We start from the raw sequence: 22,017 nt of genomic DNA on the forward strand, positions 1-22,017 counted from the left end.
GTAATCCTCCCAACCCTGAGCATGTAGCAGCTGAGCCGTTAACTGTTATTACAGTTATGTGGTATTTCGAATTCGAATATTTTCAATTAATGCGTTATATAAGGTCGAAGATCATATATCCACCAGCCCAGGAGTGTCCTAATTTTTGAGTGAAGCATTCGATACCTGCAATATTGATCTAAATGACCTAATGAGGCTAATACTAGACAATAATGAGAAGGTTGTAGGTGAGTTTGAAATTAATCAGATAAAAAGGTGATTGGTAATTACACTTAGTTGTTTTGTTTTACCATAATTATATTTTGGGACTTCCAGTCTTTTAGAACTCGTGGTTGATTGGGCGTGCAGCCGAGAAGAGGAACGGGACTGGAATCTTCACTTTCGACTGGAAGTGGATAGATGTCGGTACAATGACACCTGCTCAAGACAACAGTCGTTGCGTATCGATCTGTCAGCTTTTTTTTGACTATTCAACACCGAAAATATTGGTTATACGGAGTAAGAAAGTTGGAGCAATCAATCGCATCACCCAGGCGTTAGTAATCGCCTACATAATCGGGTGAGTGTTCATTGGGCGAGATCAGTCAAACATCCACACCATTGTAGGTTCTCAGATTCAGCCTAGTGACAAGTATTTAACTCAGCGATTCGGAATCAAAGTTGAATAGTGTGTGTGTTTGTATACCTAAAAAATGAATAGAGGGCTCACTTCCCATCCGTCTGTTTTCTGTGCACAGGTATGTCTGCGTATGGGAAAAGGGCTACCAGGATACAGACTCCATTCTCAGTTCGGTTACCACCAAAGTGAAAGGAATTGCCGTCACGAACACATTTGACCTTGGCCTCCGGATTTGGGACGTCGCTGACTACATAATTCCGCCTCAGGTACCATCAAGATATTTCGAACAGGAGGTACAAGCGATAGAAACACCAAAAGAAACACCACCTCTCACTTTTCCAACATAGGTTGGTAAAAGGTCTTACCTTCACCCTGGACTCCACCGAGTAGTTGAAATGTTGTCACTTTGGATCTACCTATTACTCTAATCGATTTCGTCTCTGGATAAATACGTTACATGGTTTTGGGTGCACTCTTTATGGTGTTGGGTTATATGCTTTATTCCTGAAGCATAACTGTATTTGTGATAAACTGTGATGCTCATGTGCCTCCATGCTTGATTGTAAATCCTCCTGCATGCGGTACAAAAGAGTGACATTTGAAGTAATTATTTTGAAGTTGTAATCATTACAACATTACATTAAACATTACATAGTTATACACAGACATAAGGCTTGTTCGAAACAGAGCAGCTGATTTCACTTTTCTTTTCCCAGGAGGAGAGCTCATTCTTTGTGCTGACAAACCTGATTGTGACCCAGAACCAAACACAAAAGCACTGTGCAGAGGTACTGTGATGGCAGAGATGACTTTCAGTTTTAGTAAAACATTTTCCAGTTTGAAGAGCATGTAAGTTGGCAGATTCAGAGAGTCCAACGTACAGCAAAGTAGCATATTCAAGCAGAACATAACTGGAACGATCACTGTGATTTATCAGGAGAAACAGAAACAATTGTTTTATAGATGGGGTCATGTGTTGCTTGCAGTGGACTACCATACTCTTCATTCCAAGTCAATTTGAACTCTTATTTGTTAGCATGAATATCTTCACTAAGTATCCATGCTCTTAGCTTAGCTTTTTCATGTAGGCATTTATTTGCCTGTATTTTAAATCTAAATGCCTTCTAGTTTGTGTGTATCTAAGGTGTTACTCTCTCCACTCAGATCCCAAGCGTAGCTTCCATTTGCTCCTCAGACAAGAACTGCAAGGCTGGATTTAGAGGTCCCCGAAGCAAGGGTAGGCTATAATAGACAGTATTTTTTTTTATTTATGAATATATGTGCGTTCATAAATTCTTAAATATTTGAGTTTAAGAATAGTATGAGTGTCCTTTTATCATGTGTGGTGTATATGGTGACCTTTACAGAAACATTCACTTTCCATAGGTGTGCGGACAGGTAGATGTGTGAACTTCAATCACACTGTTAAAACCTGTGAGGTCCTTGCCTGGTGTCCCTTGGAAAGAGATGATGAACCACCTAAGTAAGTTTATTTGTTAAGGTGAATTATTTTCTGTAGTCAAAACTGCAGAGGAAGTGAGAAATATGTTGTGGTTGTGTTGATGTCATGCTTTTAATCTCTATGGCATCTATGTTTTCATGTTTCTCTAGTCCTCCAATGTTAGCAGATGCAGAAAACTTCACAGTGCTGGTGAAAAACAACATCCGATTTCCAAAGTTCAACTTTAAGAAGTAAGTCATTAAACTTGACGGAGTTTTCATTTTCTAAGAGTTTGCTTTAATAAGCGAGTAAGACTAAGGGAGCTAGGAGGAAATGTTTCTTTTGGTAACCTTACCTGCTCAAGAACAGGAAATAACATATCACACTTCCTCAGAGGTGTTTGTGGGGATATGAACCAACATATTCACTGCTTAGCTTGGAAATTCATGTATGTCAGTTATAGCCTGCCACCACGTTAGCAGTCCCCTGATACTACAGGAATCTGTTGATACACCTGGACATTGTTTGTTAATGTTAATTTGTCAAAAGTTGGTTTTGTATATAAAAGATCTTTTATGTTTTCTATTTCAGGAATCTGCTGATTCTACTACATTTACTACAACATTAAGCATGCTAAATAATGTGTCATGGTTTTTGCGATTGCAGAAGGAATATCCTCCCACAAATAAACAGCTCCTATCTGAAGCATTGTGTTTTTAACCGTTCTACTGACCCAGAATGCCCGATCTTCAGGCTCAAAGACATGGTGGAAGAAGCAGAAGAAGACTTCCAGACCATGGCAGTTCATGTATGTGCTCTTTGGGTGTTTGGAATCTCTAGGGCAAGGAGGGAGTCACATTTTTGGTAGTGAACTGAATGGGAAGAGAGTTAATTTGTTCCTCTTTCGTGACAGAAGTGATGCCCACCTAAAAGAGCTGTGTAGTTATCACCTTTGTCATTGACATAACAGTATTTTGTACAGCATTTACACATTTACAGGCCCTTTAACCATCATCCTATTTAATGTATGACCATTTTAATATTGCTAAGCACAACCTCAATGAGTTTTGACGTTTCACTACTTTAGAGTGCTGCTTTTCCTCAGTCTGTCTGTCTTGTCTAATGTTCTAATATAAATTTGAGTGATATGGGGTTCATTCTTCATATATGATGAAGGTCTTTTGCAGATACAGGTGCATTAGATTACAGTACATTTACACTGTGCTTTGTATAAGTAACCTCTCTCTACTCAGGGTGGGGTGATGGAGGTTCAGATCAGATGGGATTGTGATCTAGATATGCCAGGATCCTGGTGTGTGCCACGATACAACTTCCGGCGGCTTGACAACAAGGACCCAACAAATACAGTTTCTCCAGGATATAACTTCAGGTATGGGGTTTTAGCGTGTGATTTTAATTATAGTCACCTAAGTTTCACATCTAAGTAAACTGTCCCTCTTCTCATAGGTTTGCAAAGTACTATAAAGAGGGTGACAATGAGGAGACCAGAACCTTAATCAAAGGATATGGAATTCGCTTTGATATTATGGTATTTGGACAGGTACGATTGCTCTGCTGCTGTGATTTGAGATTATCACTATAGAATCATGTAGTCATTTGGATGGACTGCATGGACTTCATTTGTGCAACACAATTTAATTTCTATTATTTCAGGCTGGAAAATTTTACATTGTTTCAACACTGCTCAACATAGGGGCTGGGCTGGCTCTCCTTGGCTTGGTAAGTGTTGAAGTGAACACACAGAGCGAGAGAGCGAGAGAGAGCGAGAGAGAGAGAGAGAGAGAGAGACATTCTTTTTAAATTATGTTAGACCACTGACTAAGTAATACATAGGGAAGAAGCTGTAATAGCCAAACAGTACTTCATGCATGTAATTAAACAGGACGACAGGGGCCCCAGTATAAGGGGTCACCTGACAGTCAGGTGACATCATGTCTTGTTTGTTAAAAAAAGAGCTCACACCCCTCATACTCGCATTTCCATCTGTAAGCACTGTCTGTTTTGATACACCAGCAGGTGGCAGTATTGACTAATGGTTCAGTGTAAACAGTCCACATGCCAAAAATGACAGATTGCTCCTGGCAGTCTGGCAAATGCTAGTGTATTGTTTCTGTGAGTTTCTTCTTATCTGCAGGTCACAGTTGTTTGTGACTTGATTGTCCTTACATTTATGACCAAGCGGAACCATTACAGAGAACAGAAATATTCATATGTTGATGACTGCTTTGGTGAGTGTGCTATTCTGCAAAACAAATATTTAGATGGATGCTTATTTGCACGCAGGTCTTTGAAATCCTGCATGTGTGTAATATTTACCAAATCTCTTCCCAGATTCCGGAAGAATAAATCGGCCCCCCTGACTCCATCAAACTGAGCACCAGCAGCCTAGGCAATCTGTCTACTCTTGTTAAGCCCCAAGTCAAAAACCTTGGTGTAATATTCGATTCGGCCTTTACATTTGACAAACAGGTTAATGCAGTAGTTAAAGCCAGTTTCTACCAACTCCGCACCATTGCCAAAATCAAGTCTTTCCTGTCACCCAAAGATCTTGAGAAGGTCATCCACGCCTTCATATCCTCGCGGCTAGACTACTGCAATTCCTTGTATACTGGAATTAGCCATTCGTCCCTGTTGCGCCTACAACTAGTCCAAAACGCCGCTACAAGGCTCCTGACCGGTATTTTAGTTGATCATTTGTATATTTGCTTTCTATTAGAGGTGTTTCTGTTCTTTGATGTGTATATACAGTAGATGCTTAGTTGAGTGTGTTGCTTCTGTTTTTCTATTACATTTTTTTTGTGATCTAATTGTTTTGTTTCTGTTTTTCTATTTGTTTTGGTATTTTATTGTGATTTAATTGTATAGCACTTTGGTCAGCTTGAGTTGTTTTAAAATGTGCTTTATAAATAAATTTGACTTGACTTTACTTTGAACGTGGGCTGACTTAGGATTCAATGTTTTCGGTGAGACAACTGACCTCAAGGTCTTTCAGGTGCACAGCAAATCAACCACACACACACACAAATACTCAGGCCTTGATTATACTCGCTTGTGGACACGCATACGGACAGTTGCAGACACCACAGGTGCGTAGTTGTTACTTCTATACTTTCTAGTCCACTTTGAGTCTGTAGTCGCGCAGTTGCTACCCTTGTAGCAGAGCTTCCGTGCGGTCACTAAAAGGGTACGCATATGTCCACACAGAGCCGCGCGTACACCCTCCGATGACGAAATGTGCGTCACGCAGACCCTCGCGTACTCGCGGATGCGGCTCGGACACATCAGCGCTGTAAGGCATTGAACATTCCATATTTAAGATATCTTAATTAGTGAAGTCAACATGTCTGCTTCACATGATGCAGAAGTTCGTTTTTGAGAATAAAATAAATCACATTTAGGATAACAGCCCAATCGAAATCGAATCTAGCCCTACCCTACCCCAAAAGTTTTCATTTTGAGATCAATTCACGTCAAATTCACACCCAACAACCGATTTAGTGAACTTGTTTTGTTTATTTTTTAGAGTTATAAAATAAAATAGTCTCGAGTAGCACAGGAATCCCGCCTGTTTGAGACTGTGGTGGCAAGCGCACGGCTCTGTTTGTTCGTGGATGAGCCTTGCGAGCGTGCAGACAGACGGTGATAATGTCTAGTAAACAGACTTGGAGCAACTGTCCGACCCAAGCTGGTGAAAGCTGACATAATCAGTTGCTGGATATAAAGGTATAGCACATGAAGTTTAAAATAGTAAAAGAAACTAAATGGTTAAATCATCACAAGTGAATTATAGATGTCGTGGTGGCGCTCTCTTATCATGCCGGTTCATTGATCCTGTGGGTATGCTACCCTACTCAGTAGCTCCGCCAGCTATAACTAGCCAGTGAACTCTAGCCTACAACGTTAACCTACTCACTTGAGCTGCAAATCCCTACCATGCTACAGTATAATTAGCACCTCAGCAGATGTTTTCAATATGTTTATTTTTGTGCCATATTTAAATCTAAATTTGTTAATTTCTCTTCCTAAAACCCACTAAAGGACACTATTTAAAAGGATATTTTCAAAAATGTCTCAGGAAAAAGAATAGGCTTAGCCCCCCCAAAAGTGGGAACCTAGATTCGCCCCTGTAACAGCCTTCTTCCTGTGCAGGGAATGTCATGTCATAGCTGTCACAACGCGAATACAGGCATCAATCTGGCATCATGGAGGAAGTAAAAAAAAAAACTCATCTGGAGAGTTTAAAAGACGCAAGCAACATACTACCACTGCAGACGGAACAAAAAAGGTGGCGGTGGTGGTGATGGGGGTGGGGGTCTGGGGTGTTGGAAACGGAAGAGACGGTGACGGGTGAACGCAAGATAGCAAAGATAGCAAGATAGCAGAGGAAGAGTACAGGACATGCAGAGAAGGGAGGTGTGAAGTATAACTGCTGACGAGCATAAGGTTCCCTTGTCTTCCAGAGTCTGTCCTCCCCTAAGTCATGCACACAGTGCATCACTGCTCCTGTTTATTTGTTAAGGTAGTGTTTTACAGCAGCTGAAAGACAGAGATAGACAGAGAGGGGAGCTGCTTCTGTGATTTCGTGGAATACACTTATGAATGAGGTTACGCAGGGCCGGTACTTGCTACATGCGACATAGGCGGTTGCCTAGGGCGCCCCCTTCTATATCTCCACCCCAATCATTTTGACATAAAAAAAAAATCTATCATAAGGGAAAAATGAGCCAAAAATCGAAAGAGGTAGGGTTACCACCTCTCTGTTGTCAGAACATGCCTGCACATTGATGGGTATGGGTTGAGTGTGTGTGTGTCCAAGCCAGCGTCGAGGAAAGAGACTATGACCAGGGGTGAAGCTTGCCTAGGGGCACCAAATGTGCTAGGTCCGGCCCTGAATATCTCGACACACTAGGTATGCTTTCCATTTCTATCTAGGTGAGGAGGTTTTCAATCCCAGTGGCAGGAATTAATCTCAGTCAGCTATACTGGGTTGGGATTTTGCTATTATGAACCTGAGAGAGAATCGCTTATGTCTGTGGGATTGGTCAGTACCACTTTTAGACACAGCACAAAAGGCCCCGCTGAAATGCAGTGCTATTACATTAGCCTCCCTCACTGTACCTGCTATGTTCGAAATGAATGTACTAGCTAAAATACAGCCCACCATAGGGGGGCCAGAGCTTTTGTTCAACTACACTGGGGTTCTGGAGCCTGACACACACACATTCCCAGGTCTCTTTGTGGCACGTACTGTTGCTCCTTAAAAAGGGGGTTGCATGGATTCGTGTTATGAATTCAACCCAAGATGAGTGTTATGTACCATGTAGCACCAGATTGGGGGACTTTCCTTCCTTCAGCAGAAGGGGGAGGAGTTTTTCTTTGCTTGATGCCACGGTAGCTCAGGGTGCAAACTCAGACAGAACCACATGCATCCCCATTACCTGTTAACCTCTACCACACAGCACTGAACAGTGAGCAGAGGCAACAGTTAGAAGGTTTGCTCAGACAGTCCTCTGATGGGTTTAACTCTCATGAGCATGACTTTGGGAAAACCACTTGAGAGCTGAAATAGACCGGCAAGTTCAACAGCTCCTTTCACAAGATGTTATAGAAGAAAGTTGTAGCCCTTGGACTTCGCTGGTTGTGTTAGTTAAAGAAACTAAACTTTTGACCGCTTTTGCATCGATTTCAGAAAATTGAATGCAGTTACAGTCAAAGACTCCTACCCTTTGCCACGCCCTGCTGAGGCCCTTGATAGCTTGTTTGGTGTGTGTTGGTTCAGCAGCATTCATTTAGTGAGAGGATATTGGCAAGTGGAGTTAGATGAAAATGACAAGGCGCCAACTGCTTTCAATACCGGCAGTGCTTTGTATCATATAAACACAGGGGTAGACACAGAAAAAAAAAAAAATGCACAATGACAAGACAGACCTTGAAACATAAACGTAGTATTCCTCAGTGTTTTAAACAACAAACAAATAACTAGGGATTAAATAAGCACTTTATAAGTATATAAAAAACACTTTATCAAAGTGGTCTGGCCCAGACCATTCCGGTTGTCCCTTCTGCCAGCCGAGGCAATTAACAGGGTAATTAGCAAGGAACCAAGGTAACTGTTCTGTGTTCCCGGTGGCCACTTCTTGCGTCGGACTGACCAGCCACTAGATGTCACAAACTTTTCCCAGTGACCCACAGTTGGTGCAACAACTGTGTCCACTTAAATAAATGGTTGTAAACTGTGTTGTAGTTCGGGTAATCAGTTGTAGGTTTGTTTGTGTGTGTGTGTTTGTGTGTGTTAGCAGTCGCAAACATGGGGCAGGAGTGTGCGGCTCGTGTGCAATCGCACCACAACCGCCACAGTCAGTAAAGTGCCAGATCTATCAAACAAAGATAATAATATTATAAATGCCATTCTCAAACCATCTACAGAAAACTGTAATACTGTAACTGTAATATCTGCATTGTTCCAAATTAGTGTTTTATGAGGTGAGAAGTTGTGAATGAAACACAGTTTGCATGCTAGAAGACACTGTTGGTGAAATTTAGACAACATGACCGGTCATTTGGTAGGGGCATAGTTACATTTTAAAACAAAAGAAAGACCACCAATCTGGTAAAATATATGATTGGGGATACTGCTCGGTACACTGGTACACTAATGATTATATACAATATTTACCAATAAAAATTCTATTGCTAAAATTACGAAATGTAGTGGTAGACCGCGATTCCAACAATAGCTGGGAACCCAGGATTATGTTCTGTTTGATGTGATGTGAGAGGTTACACACTGAAACAGATCACGAGAAGGTGGAAAGACTAGAAAAATTATAAGTTACAATTATATCATTACTAGTGTTTACACCCACAAAATATTCTAGTGTAAGCACTCTATCTGGTCTACACACACAAAAAGCCAAAACACAATCGCTGCAAATGTTCACACTGCAGTCACAAAGTATTTTAATGAAACACTGCCCCAACAGTGTCGAACCCACAATTACTTAAATTGATTCAACTATAATAATGTATATGCAACCCTACAATGCAAGTGCACTTACATATGCATTATAGTTTAAGTATCACACACAGAGAAAAACACTGGGGTTAATCTACACGTAGCAATCATGTTCACAGGCAACAAGCTTTACTGACTGCATTTAAAATCTGACTGCTTATTCACATCATGCCGGTGCAATTGCTTGGCAACTTAACAGAACCTTCACAACAGACCCACAATTCCATCACTTAAGGTAAGGGTTACAGAGCTTTTCATGAGTTAGCTTAGCCTTGGCTGGTTATTTCTGTTTCTGTCTGCTGTGTTTTCCTGTTTTATTTACGTCATGCACTGCAGGTGGAGCTATCTCTTCACCCTCCCTCCCTCCCGCCCATACACACACACGCGCACACAAAATAGATAGAAGCTATGTTATTTGTTGTAAGGAGGACACTTTTGAACAGGCAGTGTTTGAGGTAACATGGAACAGAAGGTAAGGTATATCTGACTTCGTCTCTGTGCACTTTTGAGTTATCTAGAAGCTCTCTGTACTGTTATACTACCATTGTGTGATGTTGTTTATACGGGTTCTCTGATCTGATTGTTGTTGTTTGTCTGTGTTTTTAAGAACACACCAGTGACCGGTGGCGTAGGCATACTTCATAGAGTCAAAGATGGGAAGCATCACTATGAAGTGGACACCGTTTTTAAGGACGGGAAAGACAAAACAAGATTTTTCATGAGGTTTACTTTCTATTGTTCACAATACTCTTGCATACCTCATTCTGCAAACATTCTTACTGTATTTGTTCTATATTATATTTACTGTATTTGCTGATGCTGTCATGCACATCACATGAAAACAGTGTGACAATATACGTATGTAAAATGTTTACGTGATTGAAATGTCTCAGTCGCAGTGCATTAATGGCATCTTGAATGCTGCTCACCTAGAACAGGAGATCAACTCTTGAAGATGAATGGATTCGACATGGGGGATTTATCCCCAGAGATGTTTGCAGACCTGTTGTCTAAAGGCAGTCCTATGCTGGTGAGTTCAGTTCTCAAACTATCTAACTAACACTCACCATCTCACAGGTCACCTTCACATGTTACAATCCAGACTATACCTGGTAACCTGACTTGCTAAAATAAGGTGTTATGTTCTGGGACTGTAATTAATACACTTTCTTTAAAACAAGACAGGTGGCTTTACTCTGGCTGTATATTAAGTTCCTTCTATCATCACAGGCAGTCCACCACCCTGGGGTAAGGGGTGACCCTGAGGAGGCTCCAGAGAAAACAGGGGGCTTCTGTCCGTTCTACAAAGAGGAGACTGTCCTGACGATCTCCATGAACATGGTGACTGACCCAAACCTGCAGGTCTGTTGTCAGGAAGATGAAGATCTCCAGGGAGATGAAGATCTCCAGGGAGATGATGACTGTGAGCTGGAGACTGTTCTGCTAGTCAAGATGGTGGGCACTACGGTGGCTGTGGTGAGAGGCCGGGGCTGTCTACACGGGGAGACCTGCAAGGACTGTGGCACCACAGACTGCACTCTTGACGACATTGTGTTCGTGTCAGAAAGGGTTGAAGGTGAGAATATTTGCATTGCTAGTTTAACAAGTCCTGGTTTAGATGAACTCACAAACATATTTTGTTGTCTTTTTTTTATATATTCACGACTACCTCTTGTTGCGTTTGGAGTCATAAAGGATTTGTGAATCATTTTTTTTCAGTGTCTCAGGAGCCCTCTGATTTCCAAATAGACATCGAGAAAGAAAACATGGCTATCAATGACTACAGAAGTCAAATGTTTCTAACTCACAAGGCAAACACGGCCTGTTTGAAGGAAACACGAGGTAGGTACCAACCATATTAACAATGTATTTTCAGGATTTGTGGACATTTCTTGATATATTTTCATCTGATAAATGTAATTACATATCATATCCATAATTTGCTTTGCCTTCTCAGCAAAAATGACAATTTACTATTACGAGTCAGATCAAATGGATGGTATAGGTGAAAGTAAAGGAATGCCAGTTGTCTTGAAGTTTACGGATTCTGACAAGTTCCTAAAATGTTCCAGAACTGGCGATGATGTGACTTTGAGTGTCATGGTGAGTCATATAATCAAAAACATACATCTGCAAATGACAGAATGATGTTCTTTTTGTTATGTAATAGGCAGTTTTCTTACTTCAGGGAATTATTATACAATTATATTATGCTTGTATGAACCCCTTGTAACAGCTGACATTGACTTACAAAAACATATATAAAGGATTCCAACCTTTCATAAACATTGATTTAAATAGTTTTCATTTTTTACTGTGATGTTATGCTGAAACAACACCTGTAAAAGCCTGTGTTTACATAATGTTTACATTTTCAGTTTAGCTCAGAGCTGGCATATTATCACTATTATGTCATGGTCAGTGATCAGCTGTCACAGGAAAGGATCATGACAACCTTATATCGACAAAATGTGCTGTCAGCTGACAGATTTATGTCTTCTTTGCATCAAAGTTTACAAATTAAGCCTTAATTAATTATGACCTCTAATGCTAATAAAAATAAGCCTTTGTGAATGTTTTTTATACTGTATACGGTACACTGGTTTGAGGACTCATACCATATATCTATGACCCATAACGCCTTGCAGCCTCAGTATTACTGTATGAAATTCTTTCCCCACAGTCATGCCAGAAAGACCTGAAGTTCATCTCTAAGAACGATAAGGAGAAATTGTCATTCGTCTTCTACATGAAGGAAGACCAGAGCAAAGGGCATCTTTTCGAGTCCGCAAGCTGTGAGGGCAGGTTTCTTCATGCTCTCTCATCCAAAGTGTATGTAAAAAAACGTGACCAAATACAAGAAAAGGATTCACTGTACTTTTTTATCCATACCATTTCTAAGTAGTTGAAAAAAGACGCACAACCATTTAATATAAAAACAAGGTTATAGGCCATTTGCATGTAACTGCCATTGTATACATTAATACTATCATCTCACTTTCAACAATACATGTTCTTTTAGGAATTAAGTCAGCTGTCGGAAACAGGAATAAACTTCATACCGTGTTGAAAGCATGGTCTTTTATTTATATCTGACATTAATAATGTTACATAGTGTTACATAATCATTTCAAATACCACATCTTCTGACATAGCACACCTTCAAGGATATAAACATATTACTTAGTTTCTCCATGACTCCATTGTTTCAATTATATCAGTAATGTTAGACTGTGCATCTGATCAAATAAAAACAAATAAACGAGTATATTACTGTCTTTTCATCTTCTCTTGTCCTTGTCTGTCTTTGTCTTAAGTTTCTCCCATTAATTGTGTTTCTATTCAAACAGTCTAGAATGACCAAACACTACACAAACTGGTCATCAATTAAGTCACATTACTGTTTGTTGATCATGGCTGTCTCTCTCAAATCCTTTATTTGAGATTCCATCTGCATATTCATCTGTATTGTCATAGGGGTTAGTAACCGGGTTTTCCTCTTCTGCCCGCTTAGATTTCCTAGATGAAACAGATAACACATACATGCCATTTCAATTTTGTAATTTGTACATTTGATGCTTTATTTGCATATTTGAAAGATGCTAGACTGACTGCTTAGAGTTCATCTGCAGTATATCATTACTCTTGATGTTATGTGATGTGCTGTAACAGTGTGTATGTATATGAGAAGTCTTTATCATCTTTGGTCCACTGAATTGAACTAAACCTGAACGCTTACAACAGCATAAGTCTTTGGGTGTGAGATGTTATACTCAGTTACCAACCACTGACGCTCAGAATGTATGCAAATGACCATCCATGCTTTGTTAGAAAGATACGTTCTCAGTAGATCTGAGTTTCGATATTATGTAAGTAATAATGCACACGAGACTGGTCTATTGAACAGGAACCACTGCAACATGTGAACAGTTTCTCCAGAATAACAGCAGTATGACTATTATATCTGACCAAAACCTGCTCAATTTCGTTAATATAGCCCCATGTTTCACTGTGGTAAATTGTGAAAAGCACAAAAAGTACAACACTTACCTTCGCCTGTCCACAATGCCCATGGTGATGAGGTAAATGCCCAGTAGGACCGACACACCCATGACCACCCCAAACACCACCAGCCAGACCGTAAAAGGCTGCTCTGCTGGAGGGGCCAGTGTGGCCAGGAGACCCTCAAACTCAAGGGTGTCATCGCTAAGCTGGAAGGCGCTGTTGAAGCGACCTCTGGACAGGCTGGAAGAGAAGACCAGGGGGACATCACATGACATGAATAAGTATCAGGGAAGATCACACCATTATATAAACCCAGGCTCAATGGACATTTGGAGATTTGCAAATCCTTTCACAAATGCAACATAGTGTGTCGTTTTGAAAAAACCTTTTTAAGGGTTGTATAACATCTTCAAATTCATTGATGGTTTAGGGATAGGGATGGCCTGTGGTCATGTGAAGGGGAGATGTTCACACCCATCCTTCCCTCCAGTGGCCCAGGCTATTCACTTACAAGTTTGGTGCTCTGAGTCAGAAACCCCATACAAATGTAAGAACAGCTTTCGCAGCGTATGCCAAAATATACACCAAATATACTGTCAGCCCTGCTAAAAACATCACAGACATTTGAGTGGTTATAATAGGAGCATGGAATAATGGTCTCTGTTGGTAATGTCCATAAATCTAGTGGATACAATTTAGATTTTCAATGAATGGGAATGTAATGGGAGCCTATCCAAACGGTTAAATCCTAATGGAATGTGTCCCAACATGCTCTAGCTGGTTATAGTAGGCTATTTGTAGTGGAAAGCGTTAGAATATCTGTGATGGTTTCTATTTTTTTTTTCTCTACGGGGAAATACATTAGTTAGCAAGCTATGTTTGTAAGTCAAGTCTGTTGGCTGTTAGCTACTCAGGTTGCTGGTCTTTGACAAAAACCTCTATGATGCCTTTTGAAGTTGTTACTCTGTTGGTTTTAGAAAGATTTGCTGCTCTTTTTTTAGCACTGTTATTGCTCCACTTCCCACTGATGAGGTGAACCTACTCAAGTCATTTTGTGGGTTGGCCACTGACGCATGTGAGAATATAGAAGTTTTCTCGTGTTTTCTCCCGTTGTGGTTGTGGCGTCTAAATGAATGTGTTGGGTGAGTGGCTATAGACTGTAAAGCTGAGTGTGTGTGTAATCTCACCGTATAGCAGCCTCCACCTCAGATTTCTGAATGATCTTAGCTGAGTCAGTGGGATGCGTCACAACAAAGTAGAAAGACACTCTCTGTGTCTCTTTATATGTGTGCACGTTGTCTGACCTGAACATTACAAAGAGGCAGTAAGGTTGTCAGCCTGGAAACAACTGCAATAATTGATCAAAAACAACATTTTTACTTGATACTTTCATTTAAAGCTAAATGAAAGCAAGGCAAACCGGTACTTCTGTGGTCTTGCTTGTGACAACCATTTTCAAAGATGGAAAAAGCAGAAGTGTTTTGTATAGGATGTGGAATAAGCCACTTCCTTATAGGAAAATACCATTGATGAGACTTGTAAGGTATCAGTTCAATAGCTGGCTTTCAACTGACAACACCTGTGAATACTGCTTTTTAATTGAGAGGTAAAATGACTAAAATGCTTTGTACTGATCTGGATTAAGAACACAATGGTATCTTCCTGACGTCATTTTGCAGTTTGAATGTAAATTTGAAATACTCACACAAACTTGAGCAACTCGCCCTTCTCCTCTGAGTAGTACCGTCTCATTGCATAGGCCATCGTAGTCTTAAAAAAGAACATCTCATCTGCGTTCCAGGCATACTGGGGAGCAAGTCATTAGTGGTGTCAATACATAGAGCTAGTGATGTGTTTTTATTAGTGGTGTCAATACATAGAGCTAGTGATGTGTTTTTATTAGTGGTGTCAATACATAGAGCTAGTGATGTGTTTTTATTAGTGGTGTCAATACATAGAGCTAGTGATGTGTTTTTATTAGTGGTGTCAATACATAGAGCTAGTGATGTGTTTTTATTAGTGGTGTCAATACATAGAGCTAGTGATGTGTTTTTATTAGTGGTGTCAATACATAGAGCTAGTGATGTGTTTTTATTAGTGGTGTCAATACATAGAGCTAGTGATGTGTTTTTATTAGCAGTGTCAATACATAGAGCTAGTGTTGTGTTTTTATTAGTGGTGTCAATACATAGAGCTAGTGATGTGTTTTTATTATTGGTGTCAATACATAGAGCTAGTGATGTGTTTTTATTAGCAGTGTCAATACATAGAGCTAGTGTTGTGTTTTTATTAGTGGTGTCAATACATAGAGCTAGTGATGTGTTTTTATTAGTGGTGTCAATACATAGAGCTAGTGATGTGTTTTTATTAGTGGTGTCAATACATAGAGCTAGTGATGTGTTTTTTCGTGTAAATTGAACTCAGCATTGTTGACTTACAGCCTGGTCCCCCAAAGCAGTTTTCAAACTCAATCTCACTTTGAAGGCATTCTCAGAATCTGGAAAGTCAGGAGGATAATTGTTAGTCCTCGTTTTTGTTTCAAAAGCTCAGTAGTGTCCAGAAAACGCTGTAAGTATTTCCCATGTGTTAATCAGTACGGGTCAAACCTTGCACTCACAGGGGTCAATGTTGTGGTCCCATCCTCGTTTTCTGTTGTTAACATCATTATCTTTCTTGAGCCACTCATAGAGGTCTTTGAAGTAGTCCAGAAGGGGCTGGGAATTCATTCTGGTTTCTCCAGAAACTTGTTCCAAAGCTCTGGTCCAAGACTTGGATCTCCCCAGCTCCAGCATAGCCCTTTAAGCAAGTTCAGTTTGGTGAAGGGCACTGCTTTTTCCATGTGTGTGTATTTGTACTGGTATTATTTTCCCTCTGATAATTCAATAATTTCACAATGCTCTCTTTTGAACTAATTGATTATGATATTGAGACAAAAAGGAATTCTACAAAAATGGCAAATTAAGATCTGGGTCATATCCTACGTAAGTACCTAAGTTTGTCGCCTGCCTCAGTTGAATTAGTGATGTCACACTTAAATAAAGGCCCATCGTGTCCTGCAGCTTTGCAAAGAGCAGCCTGGAACTGGAACTGATATATGGTCCTGGTGAAGTATCTAACTTACAGGAAATCAAGATCATGAACACTGTTAGCATCCAAACACTGTTAGCATCTAAACACTGTTAGCATCCAAACAACTTTATTTATGCATTTCCCCCATTCTTGTGTAATCCCTCGTGAACAACTTCTACTTCACCGGATGAAGGAGTAGTCTCCAGAGACGTGGAACAAAGCTGGAGGATCACAGTATGACTCATCCCTGGGAATAGGCTCAACAACACCAACCATTTCTCTCCTGTGAGATGGACAGAGTAGAGAAGGTCACGTTATCACAGAGAATCAACCCATGTGAATGTCAGACACGGTGAGCAATCAAGGACATCCTGGGCTCTGACTATTTGACCGTGTAGATTTCTGTTTCACGCACACAACAGCTTGTGAGGCAATCAAAACATTCACCCAGTAAATCACTGTATATATCAAATGCACTCTGAGTCACCAAACTGTTTTATATTGAATGCAAGAAACATGTAAGTCAATGGAATAAGAATGGAACCTATGTGAATATCTGTGTGTCGTATTCAGAGAGAAATGGGGAGAAAGACGACTCACTTCATCCTCCACCACTGTAGCATCCACTCTTCTTTTGGGACTATCCCTTGGAACACCTGCCATCTCCACTCCTCCAGCATGTAGGTAAAAGGCAATGTGGCTACAATGGTCAGGGCCTGCTTCATCAAGAAGTTGATCTCGGTCTCTACAGAAGCAAAAACAATTACTCTTTAGATGTGATATTTAATTTCATACTGTGATGGTGTGACGTGCATACACAACGGAACTCAAAAGGGAACCATCACATTGAAATTGAGAGAGAGAGGGAGAGGGAGAGGGAGAGGGAAAGAGAGAGGTAAAGAAAGAAAAAGAGGTTTGATAGTGTGGTCTAATTTAGCAGAAAAATTCTGAAGAGCAATGTTAGTTTTGTGGTGAAAGCAATAGGGCTTATGGGAAGAATTAGTACATGAGAGATGGGGATTTTCTTAAGACTTGAGTTGACGTTTGACTAAGAAAAAAGTCAATTTTTTTTAGGTCTGCTTACTTCTCAAGGTCTTAGAGTCTTAGAAGGGCTGTTATATATATCACCAGAATTCATCATAAATTATCTTGTACTTAACCGTTGTCCTCTTTGAAGTCTGGAAGCAGAAGGCCTAAGGCCTTCAGGTGTGATGGGGTTGCTGCAGACAGTGACATTATCTCTCCCACTGCCTCATGGAAACCTTCATTGGCACCGTCACGCAGGGGATAAGAGAGGTTACGGTAGGCCATCTGGTATTGGTTGTGGCCCATCTCATGGTGGACAGTCAGGAAGTCATCCATGTTCACTTTGCTGCACATTTTGATTCTGCAAGAACAATAGATAGAAGACAAAAGATGAGATAAGAGGTGACAAAAGGGAAGATGGAGGTGAGATAGAGAGGGAACAAAAGAAGAAATATGAGTAGAGGTAAAGAAAAAAAGGAGAAGAGGTATGGGAGGATGTGGGTAATGTTAAAGCAGAAATAAGAGCTAGGTCAAAAATGCAGCACAATGTATAAACCACATGTTCATTCAGCACAGGGAGAACAAAACTGCACCTGAAGTCCTTTCGATTGCCCATGTCCCATGCTGTGGGGTGGCACACCACCCTTCGACCATCCTCTGGTCTTACACGCATTGAGTCGTTCCAGAAGTTGTCAAACATTTTGTAAAGTTTAACTGACATGAAAAATGTCTCCGCCTCTTTGAACATCCTGTCAACAGTCCATCCCTGGACATTCAAGACACAACCAGAGAAAAAGAGTCAAGGACACGGATGATTCATTCCACCACCCCACACCCCCACCTCCAACAAACGTCATATTACCAAATCCCACCGATCAGAGAGGGAGATGCAGTAGTTAGATGATAAAAACCTTTAATTGGCACTGAATGTTACACATACTGTAAGTTGAAGTGTATTACCTGCTTAACCATAGCATCACTGACATCAATATCCTCTTTCCCAGGGTAAGGGACAGAGAGGGGGTACAAATTTGTCCAAAACCTTCCCCACATATCACCTGGAAGTTCACCATATTTTGTAAATCAGCTGTTGCGATGATGTGTTTTGTAAAATGATGTGTTTTGTAAAACTGTGGTCCATCAAAAGTTGATGAATATGTATTGTTGGCTGATGTAACTGGTGTAAATGACAAACATTTAGATAGATAGTTAAATTCAACACTGTAAATGATAAACATTTAGATCTAGAGTTAAATTCAACACTGCAGCTGCACTTGTACTGGACCTGTTTTACTCAACACTTACCCAGAAGATGCGCGGGGAGTCCTCCCTCTGAGCTGATATGGCCAGGGTAGGTCTGTTGGAGTCTGGATCTCACGTATGCGTGCAGTTCAGTGTACAAGGGTAAGATCTAGAACAGAGAGGAGATCAGTTCAGTGTACAAGGGTAAGATCTATAAACAGAGAGGAGATCAGTTCAGTGTACATGGGTAAGATCTAGAACAGAGAGGAGATCAGTTCAGTGTACAAGGGTAGGATCTATAAACAGAGAGGAGATCAGTTCAGTGTACAAGGGTAAGATCTAGAACAGAGTGGAGATCAGTTCAGTGTATAAGGGTAAGATCTAGAACCGAGAGGAGATCAGTTCAGTGTACAAGGGTAAGATCTATAAACAGAGAGGAAATCGGTTTAAGCAGGGTGAGAATAGTTTGGCAATCTAAATGTAGATCCCCTCTGAAAAGAGATTGAAAGTCCTAGCACATGAACATTTGCAATAATGATTTTCTTTACTTCGTCTTTATTCCTCTACTAAAAATATCCATAGCACCAACCTCTTTGTAAATTCGACGGACATCATCCATGAGCTCGTCCCGAGTATATCCATACTTGCCATCCTCAATGGTTTCATAGTTCCATCTCCAGTAATCGCCATAGTCCTGGAAACCTTTGATAAGGTCAAAGGCAATATTATGTTCCATGCTTTAAGACCACATTGAGTATAACGGTGAATACAGTTTCTAGATATAGGCCTACTTAGTCATGTGTCATAGTCACAAATGCAGATAAGATTAAATCCATCTATCCATTTAAACTCTGGTGTGGTACTGTTTTGGTGTCAGTGATTTTTTTAACCAGTCTGCATGAACATAATGTTTATACAGTATATATACCTATATGTACATTTGTTTATACTTCAGTGTAGATATCTGTTATTTTCAGTGGAGTCTGTTCTTTGGAGAACAACATTCACTATTTCACCACTTTCACCTTTAAAGACTGGGCTTAGGTACAGTAATGAATCATTTCGGCCATGGTGAAACGGGAATTAGTGTCTCTATCTGTCTTTATGGCTGAACTCAGCTGACTCAGCTAGCTGGTACCGTTGAGTTGGGCGGCCTCGTTCTTCAGGTCAGCGTAGTCCTCATACAGGGGCCTCATCTTCTTGCCCACCTCCACTCTCCAGCCCTCCCACACGTGCAGTCGCTCATAGTAGTCTCTGCTGTTGGCCATCACGTGCTCCAGACCTGTGCCAAAATGTCACTGATGTTCAGCAAGTATTCCTCCCAATGTAGGCTTTCAGCACAGATCATCTGGGCCTCAGGAAGGCATTATCTATGCCTTGCAGTATACTGTAGTGTAGGCTTTCTAATGTGTTGACCTATGGCAAACCGTGCTGAGAAAAAGGTTAACTAACCCTATAACACATGATGGTACTTATTTCTTCCTTATTACCAGGCACACCTGATAAACACACAACATTCATCCTGACCTTTGAACAGGATCCACCAACAGTCATAATCACCAGAGCTGTGTTTACCTGGCTCTAAAGTCTGGCAGTCGAAGGGGTCGTCCACTTTGCACACTGTCGCTGTGCTGTAGAGGGTGCTCATCTCACTCATCACCTTGCTCAGCTGTGAGAAAGCAAAACGAAAATAAAGAAGTCTTATACTTAATAGTCATGAGAAATGGGAAAAGTCATGTACTTCATATCTTTTGCAGACTACATACAGTATTTGCTTGAACAACAGTCAGATAACCGGAACTGAAATATCAGTGAAAGGTTTTATGCTTTTTGTCATCTGGACCAGTGCTAATGCTAATTCCAGCCCTTAAGACTCACACATATGACATTACACTGAACTCACGTGAGCTCCCTTGTCTGCATCCAGCGCTCCGGACCCTTTGTCTTGAAGTGTCATGAGCTGCAGTTTAATCTCCAGATCATTGATCTGATCGATGGCGAAGGTCTGAGCCTCCTCTGAGACCGTACTGTAATAAGCACCCCAGATCGCCCCCTGTTCAGACTGAAGACAAAGACAACATTTGAGTATGGCATACAGGTATAGAACTGGGTTCCATTTAGTAAAAAAAAGAGTAAAAAAGACATAGAGTATTTAGTGAATATCTATAGAATAGAATATTTAGTGAATTTAGTGTGAATATCAATGACTCTGAGCTTGAAGCACCCATCCCTACCGCCAGGAGGAATCCCAATCCCCCCCTGTTTAAATTCCGCCCTGCCATGTCAGTGTCATGACTATCAGACGCCATCCACACTCACCAGCTTCTGTGAGTTCTCATCTGTGATATTTGTGTTGTACTCCCAGGAGGCCAGTGAGTACTGGTACATCAGCTCCGTGGCCTTCACATCGAATCTCTCCAGGAACGCGGCGGCCCTCTGCTCAAGTTCAGACTGGGCCGCCACACCGGCCACACCGGCCACGGCCAAAACCAACAGCCACCTCACAGACATCCTACTGAGACACATCCACACGCGTATAGTGAGGGAGGCAGTGTTCCCAGTCAGTGGTTTTATCAGTAGCCCTCCACCACTTTGACCCCTTGGCCAAAGTCACATTCAGTCATAAAGACACAGCCCTCTGTGTGAATGGAGAATACTCTCCTAGAGAGTACCTTCCTTATCGGACACACACTGGTATGGCTTTTTGTATATCCTGTCTATGGAGCCTGGCTGCTTACAACAACTTGAAACCCAAACCTCAGCACGGCCAGTGTTTGGCTTAAGAGCCGGTAAACCTGTGATATATGGTATTCAGAAAAATGTCAAAACAATTCTAGAGTTGTGCTGGCTTTGTACAGGAATGGAATCTCTGCACACAGGGGACCATATAAAGGATCATAAAATCATAAAAGTGTGTCGTAATTACAATCTTAAGATAGCAGATTCTATGTCCTTGCTTCCATGCTGCAAGGTAGCTCTGACAGCCTGGCCCACATCTTGACTTGTTGACAATTCACACAGCAGTGATGCAGCCTTTTATGTTACACTTACAATATTCTTCTTGAAATGTTGAGAAGAGAAGAGAGGTTGGTAATGTGCCCAGGGGACTAACAGTTTTCTCCCTGCTATATTTATGTTAATTTGTTTCAATTCTTATTCCCATTCTCCTTTGGGGTTGAGTGTCACACAGCACAGTTGTAGTGTAGGTTTGGTGGTTTTCCAACAAACAAAATGTTTTCTTCAGCCACATATTTCCACTCTGTTACGTGAGTCAGGGTATTTCCAACCAGTGCACACTTTTTGGTTGGGTTTGTTTGGAACTGGAGACTGATGATTCAATGGGAAAGTGTGATGTAGTAGTTAATACGCCCCAACCACCTACTTAATCCCCCACCCACCCCCTACCACTTCACAAGCTGGCACGAGTTCACACGATTCATTATTGGGGCTGCCACAGTTCATCACCTTCAGCCTCATTTTACAGCTCCAGGCCACTGGGCGGCACTGTTCAAATCTGTGGTTTATTGGCTCTATTTTTGAGTTGTTCTGTCATTTTTTCATTTTGCTGAACAAATACCA

At 41.0% G+C, this 22,017-nt stretch overlaps 3 protein-coding genes across 3 annotated transcripts; 2 read left to right on the plus strand and 1 right to left on the minus strand.

Annotated features, from left to right (window-relative positions):
• The first annotated feature begins 255 nt into the window (after positions 1-255).
• On the plus strand, positions 256-5,124 carry LOC105893268 (P2X purinoceptor 4-like). Its single transcript, XM_031558664.2, has 12 exons — positions 256-559; positions 738-885; positions 1,336-1,407; positions 1,784-1,856; positions 2,006-2,102; positions 2,231-2,311; positions 2,727-2,868; positions 3,314-3,450; positions 3,528-3,621; positions 3,735-3,800; positions 4,216-4,309; positions 4,413-5,124. The coding sequence occupies exons 1-12, from the start codon at positions 411-413 to the stop codon at positions 4,439-4,441; spliced, it is 1,182 nt and encodes a 393-aa protein (XP_031414524.1). The 5' UTR covers positions 256-410; the 3' UTR covers positions 4,442-5,124.
• A 4,388-nt stretch (positions 5,125-9,512) lies between these two features.
• Positions 9,513-12,374, plus strand: LOC105893267. Its single transcript, XM_031559159.2, has 7 exons — positions 9,513-9,568; positions 9,704-9,819; positions 10,030-10,126; positions 10,327-10,672; positions 10,816-10,938; positions 11,054-11,199; positions 11,780-12,374. The coding sequence occupies exons 1-7, from the start codon at positions 9,557-9,559 to the stop codon at positions 11,999-12,001; spliced, it is 1,062 nt and encodes a 353-aa protein (XP_031415019.1). The 5' UTR covers positions 9,513-9,556; the 3' UTR covers positions 12,002-12,374.
• ace2 (angiotensin I converting enzyme 2) lies at positions 12,163-21,160 on the minus strand. The gene is made up of 18 exons (XM_031558926.1): positions 20,758-21,160; positions 20,342-20,500; positions 20,014-20,107; positions 19,577-19,720; positions 19,028-19,140; positions 18,502-18,607; positions 18,157-18,254; positions 17,790-17,962; positions 17,331-17,557; positions 16,771-16,915; positions 16,355-16,453; positions 16,091-16,213; positions 15,719-15,897; positions 15,540-15,598; positions 14,807-14,907; positions 14,289-14,405; positions 13,147-13,341; positions 12,163-12,615 (listed from the first exon to the last, which is right to left on the minus strand). Exons 1-18 carry the CDS (start codon positions 20,962-20,964, stop codon positions 12,489-12,491), a joined length of 2,466 nt encoding a protein of 821 aa, XP_031414786.1. The 5' UTR covers positions 20,965-21,160; the 3' UTR covers positions 12,163-12,488.
• Between the last annotated feature and the right edge of the window lie 857 nt (positions 21,161-22,017).

The sequence above is a fragment of the Clupea harengus genome, chromosome 21 (assembly GCF_900700415.2).
Source record: "Clupea harengus chromosome 21, Ch_v2.0.2, whole genome shotgun sequence".
Classification (NCBI taxonomy): Eukaryota; Metazoa; Chordata; class Actinopteri; order Clupeiformes; family Clupeidae; genus Clupea; species Clupea harengus.

Excerpts from the sequence above, each read along its gene's own strand:
- LOC105893268 (XM_031558664.2), top strand. The coding sequence starts at position 411 with ATGACACCTGCTCAAGACAACAGTCGTTGCGTATCGATCTGTCAGCTT. Across the intron at positions 886-1,335 it reads ACTACATAATTCCGCCTCAG|GAGGAGAGCTCATTCTTTGT; the intron begins GTACCATCAAGA and ends TTCTTTTCCCAG. Across the intron at positions 3,622-3,734 it reads ATATTATGGTATTTGGACAG|GCTGGAAAATTTTACATTGT; the intron begins GTACGATTGCTC and ends CTATTATTTCAG.
- LOC105893267 (XM_031559159.2), top strand. Across the intron at positions 10,939-11,053 it reads CTGTTTGAAGGAAACACGAG|CAAAAATGACAATTTACTAT; the intron begins GTAGGTACCAAC and ends TTGCCTTCTCAG. Across the intron at positions 11,200-11,779 it reads ATGTGACTTTGAGTGTCATG|TCATGCCAGAAAGACCTGAA; the intron begins GTGAGTCATATA and ends CTTTCCCCACAG.
- ace2 (XM_031558926.1), bottom strand. The coding sequence starts at position 20,964 with ATGTGTCTCAGTAGGATGTCTGTGAGGTGGCTGTTGGTTTTGGCCGTG. Across the intron at positions 13,342-14,288 it reads GAGGTGGAGGCTGCTATACG|CCTGTCCAGAGGTCGCTTCA; the intron begins GTGAGATTACAC and ends CTTCTCTTCCAG. Across the intron at positions 12,616-13,146 it reads GGCATTGTGGACAGGCGAAG|GAAATCTAAGCGGGCAGAAG; the intron begins GTAAGTGTTGTA and ends TGTTTCATCTAG.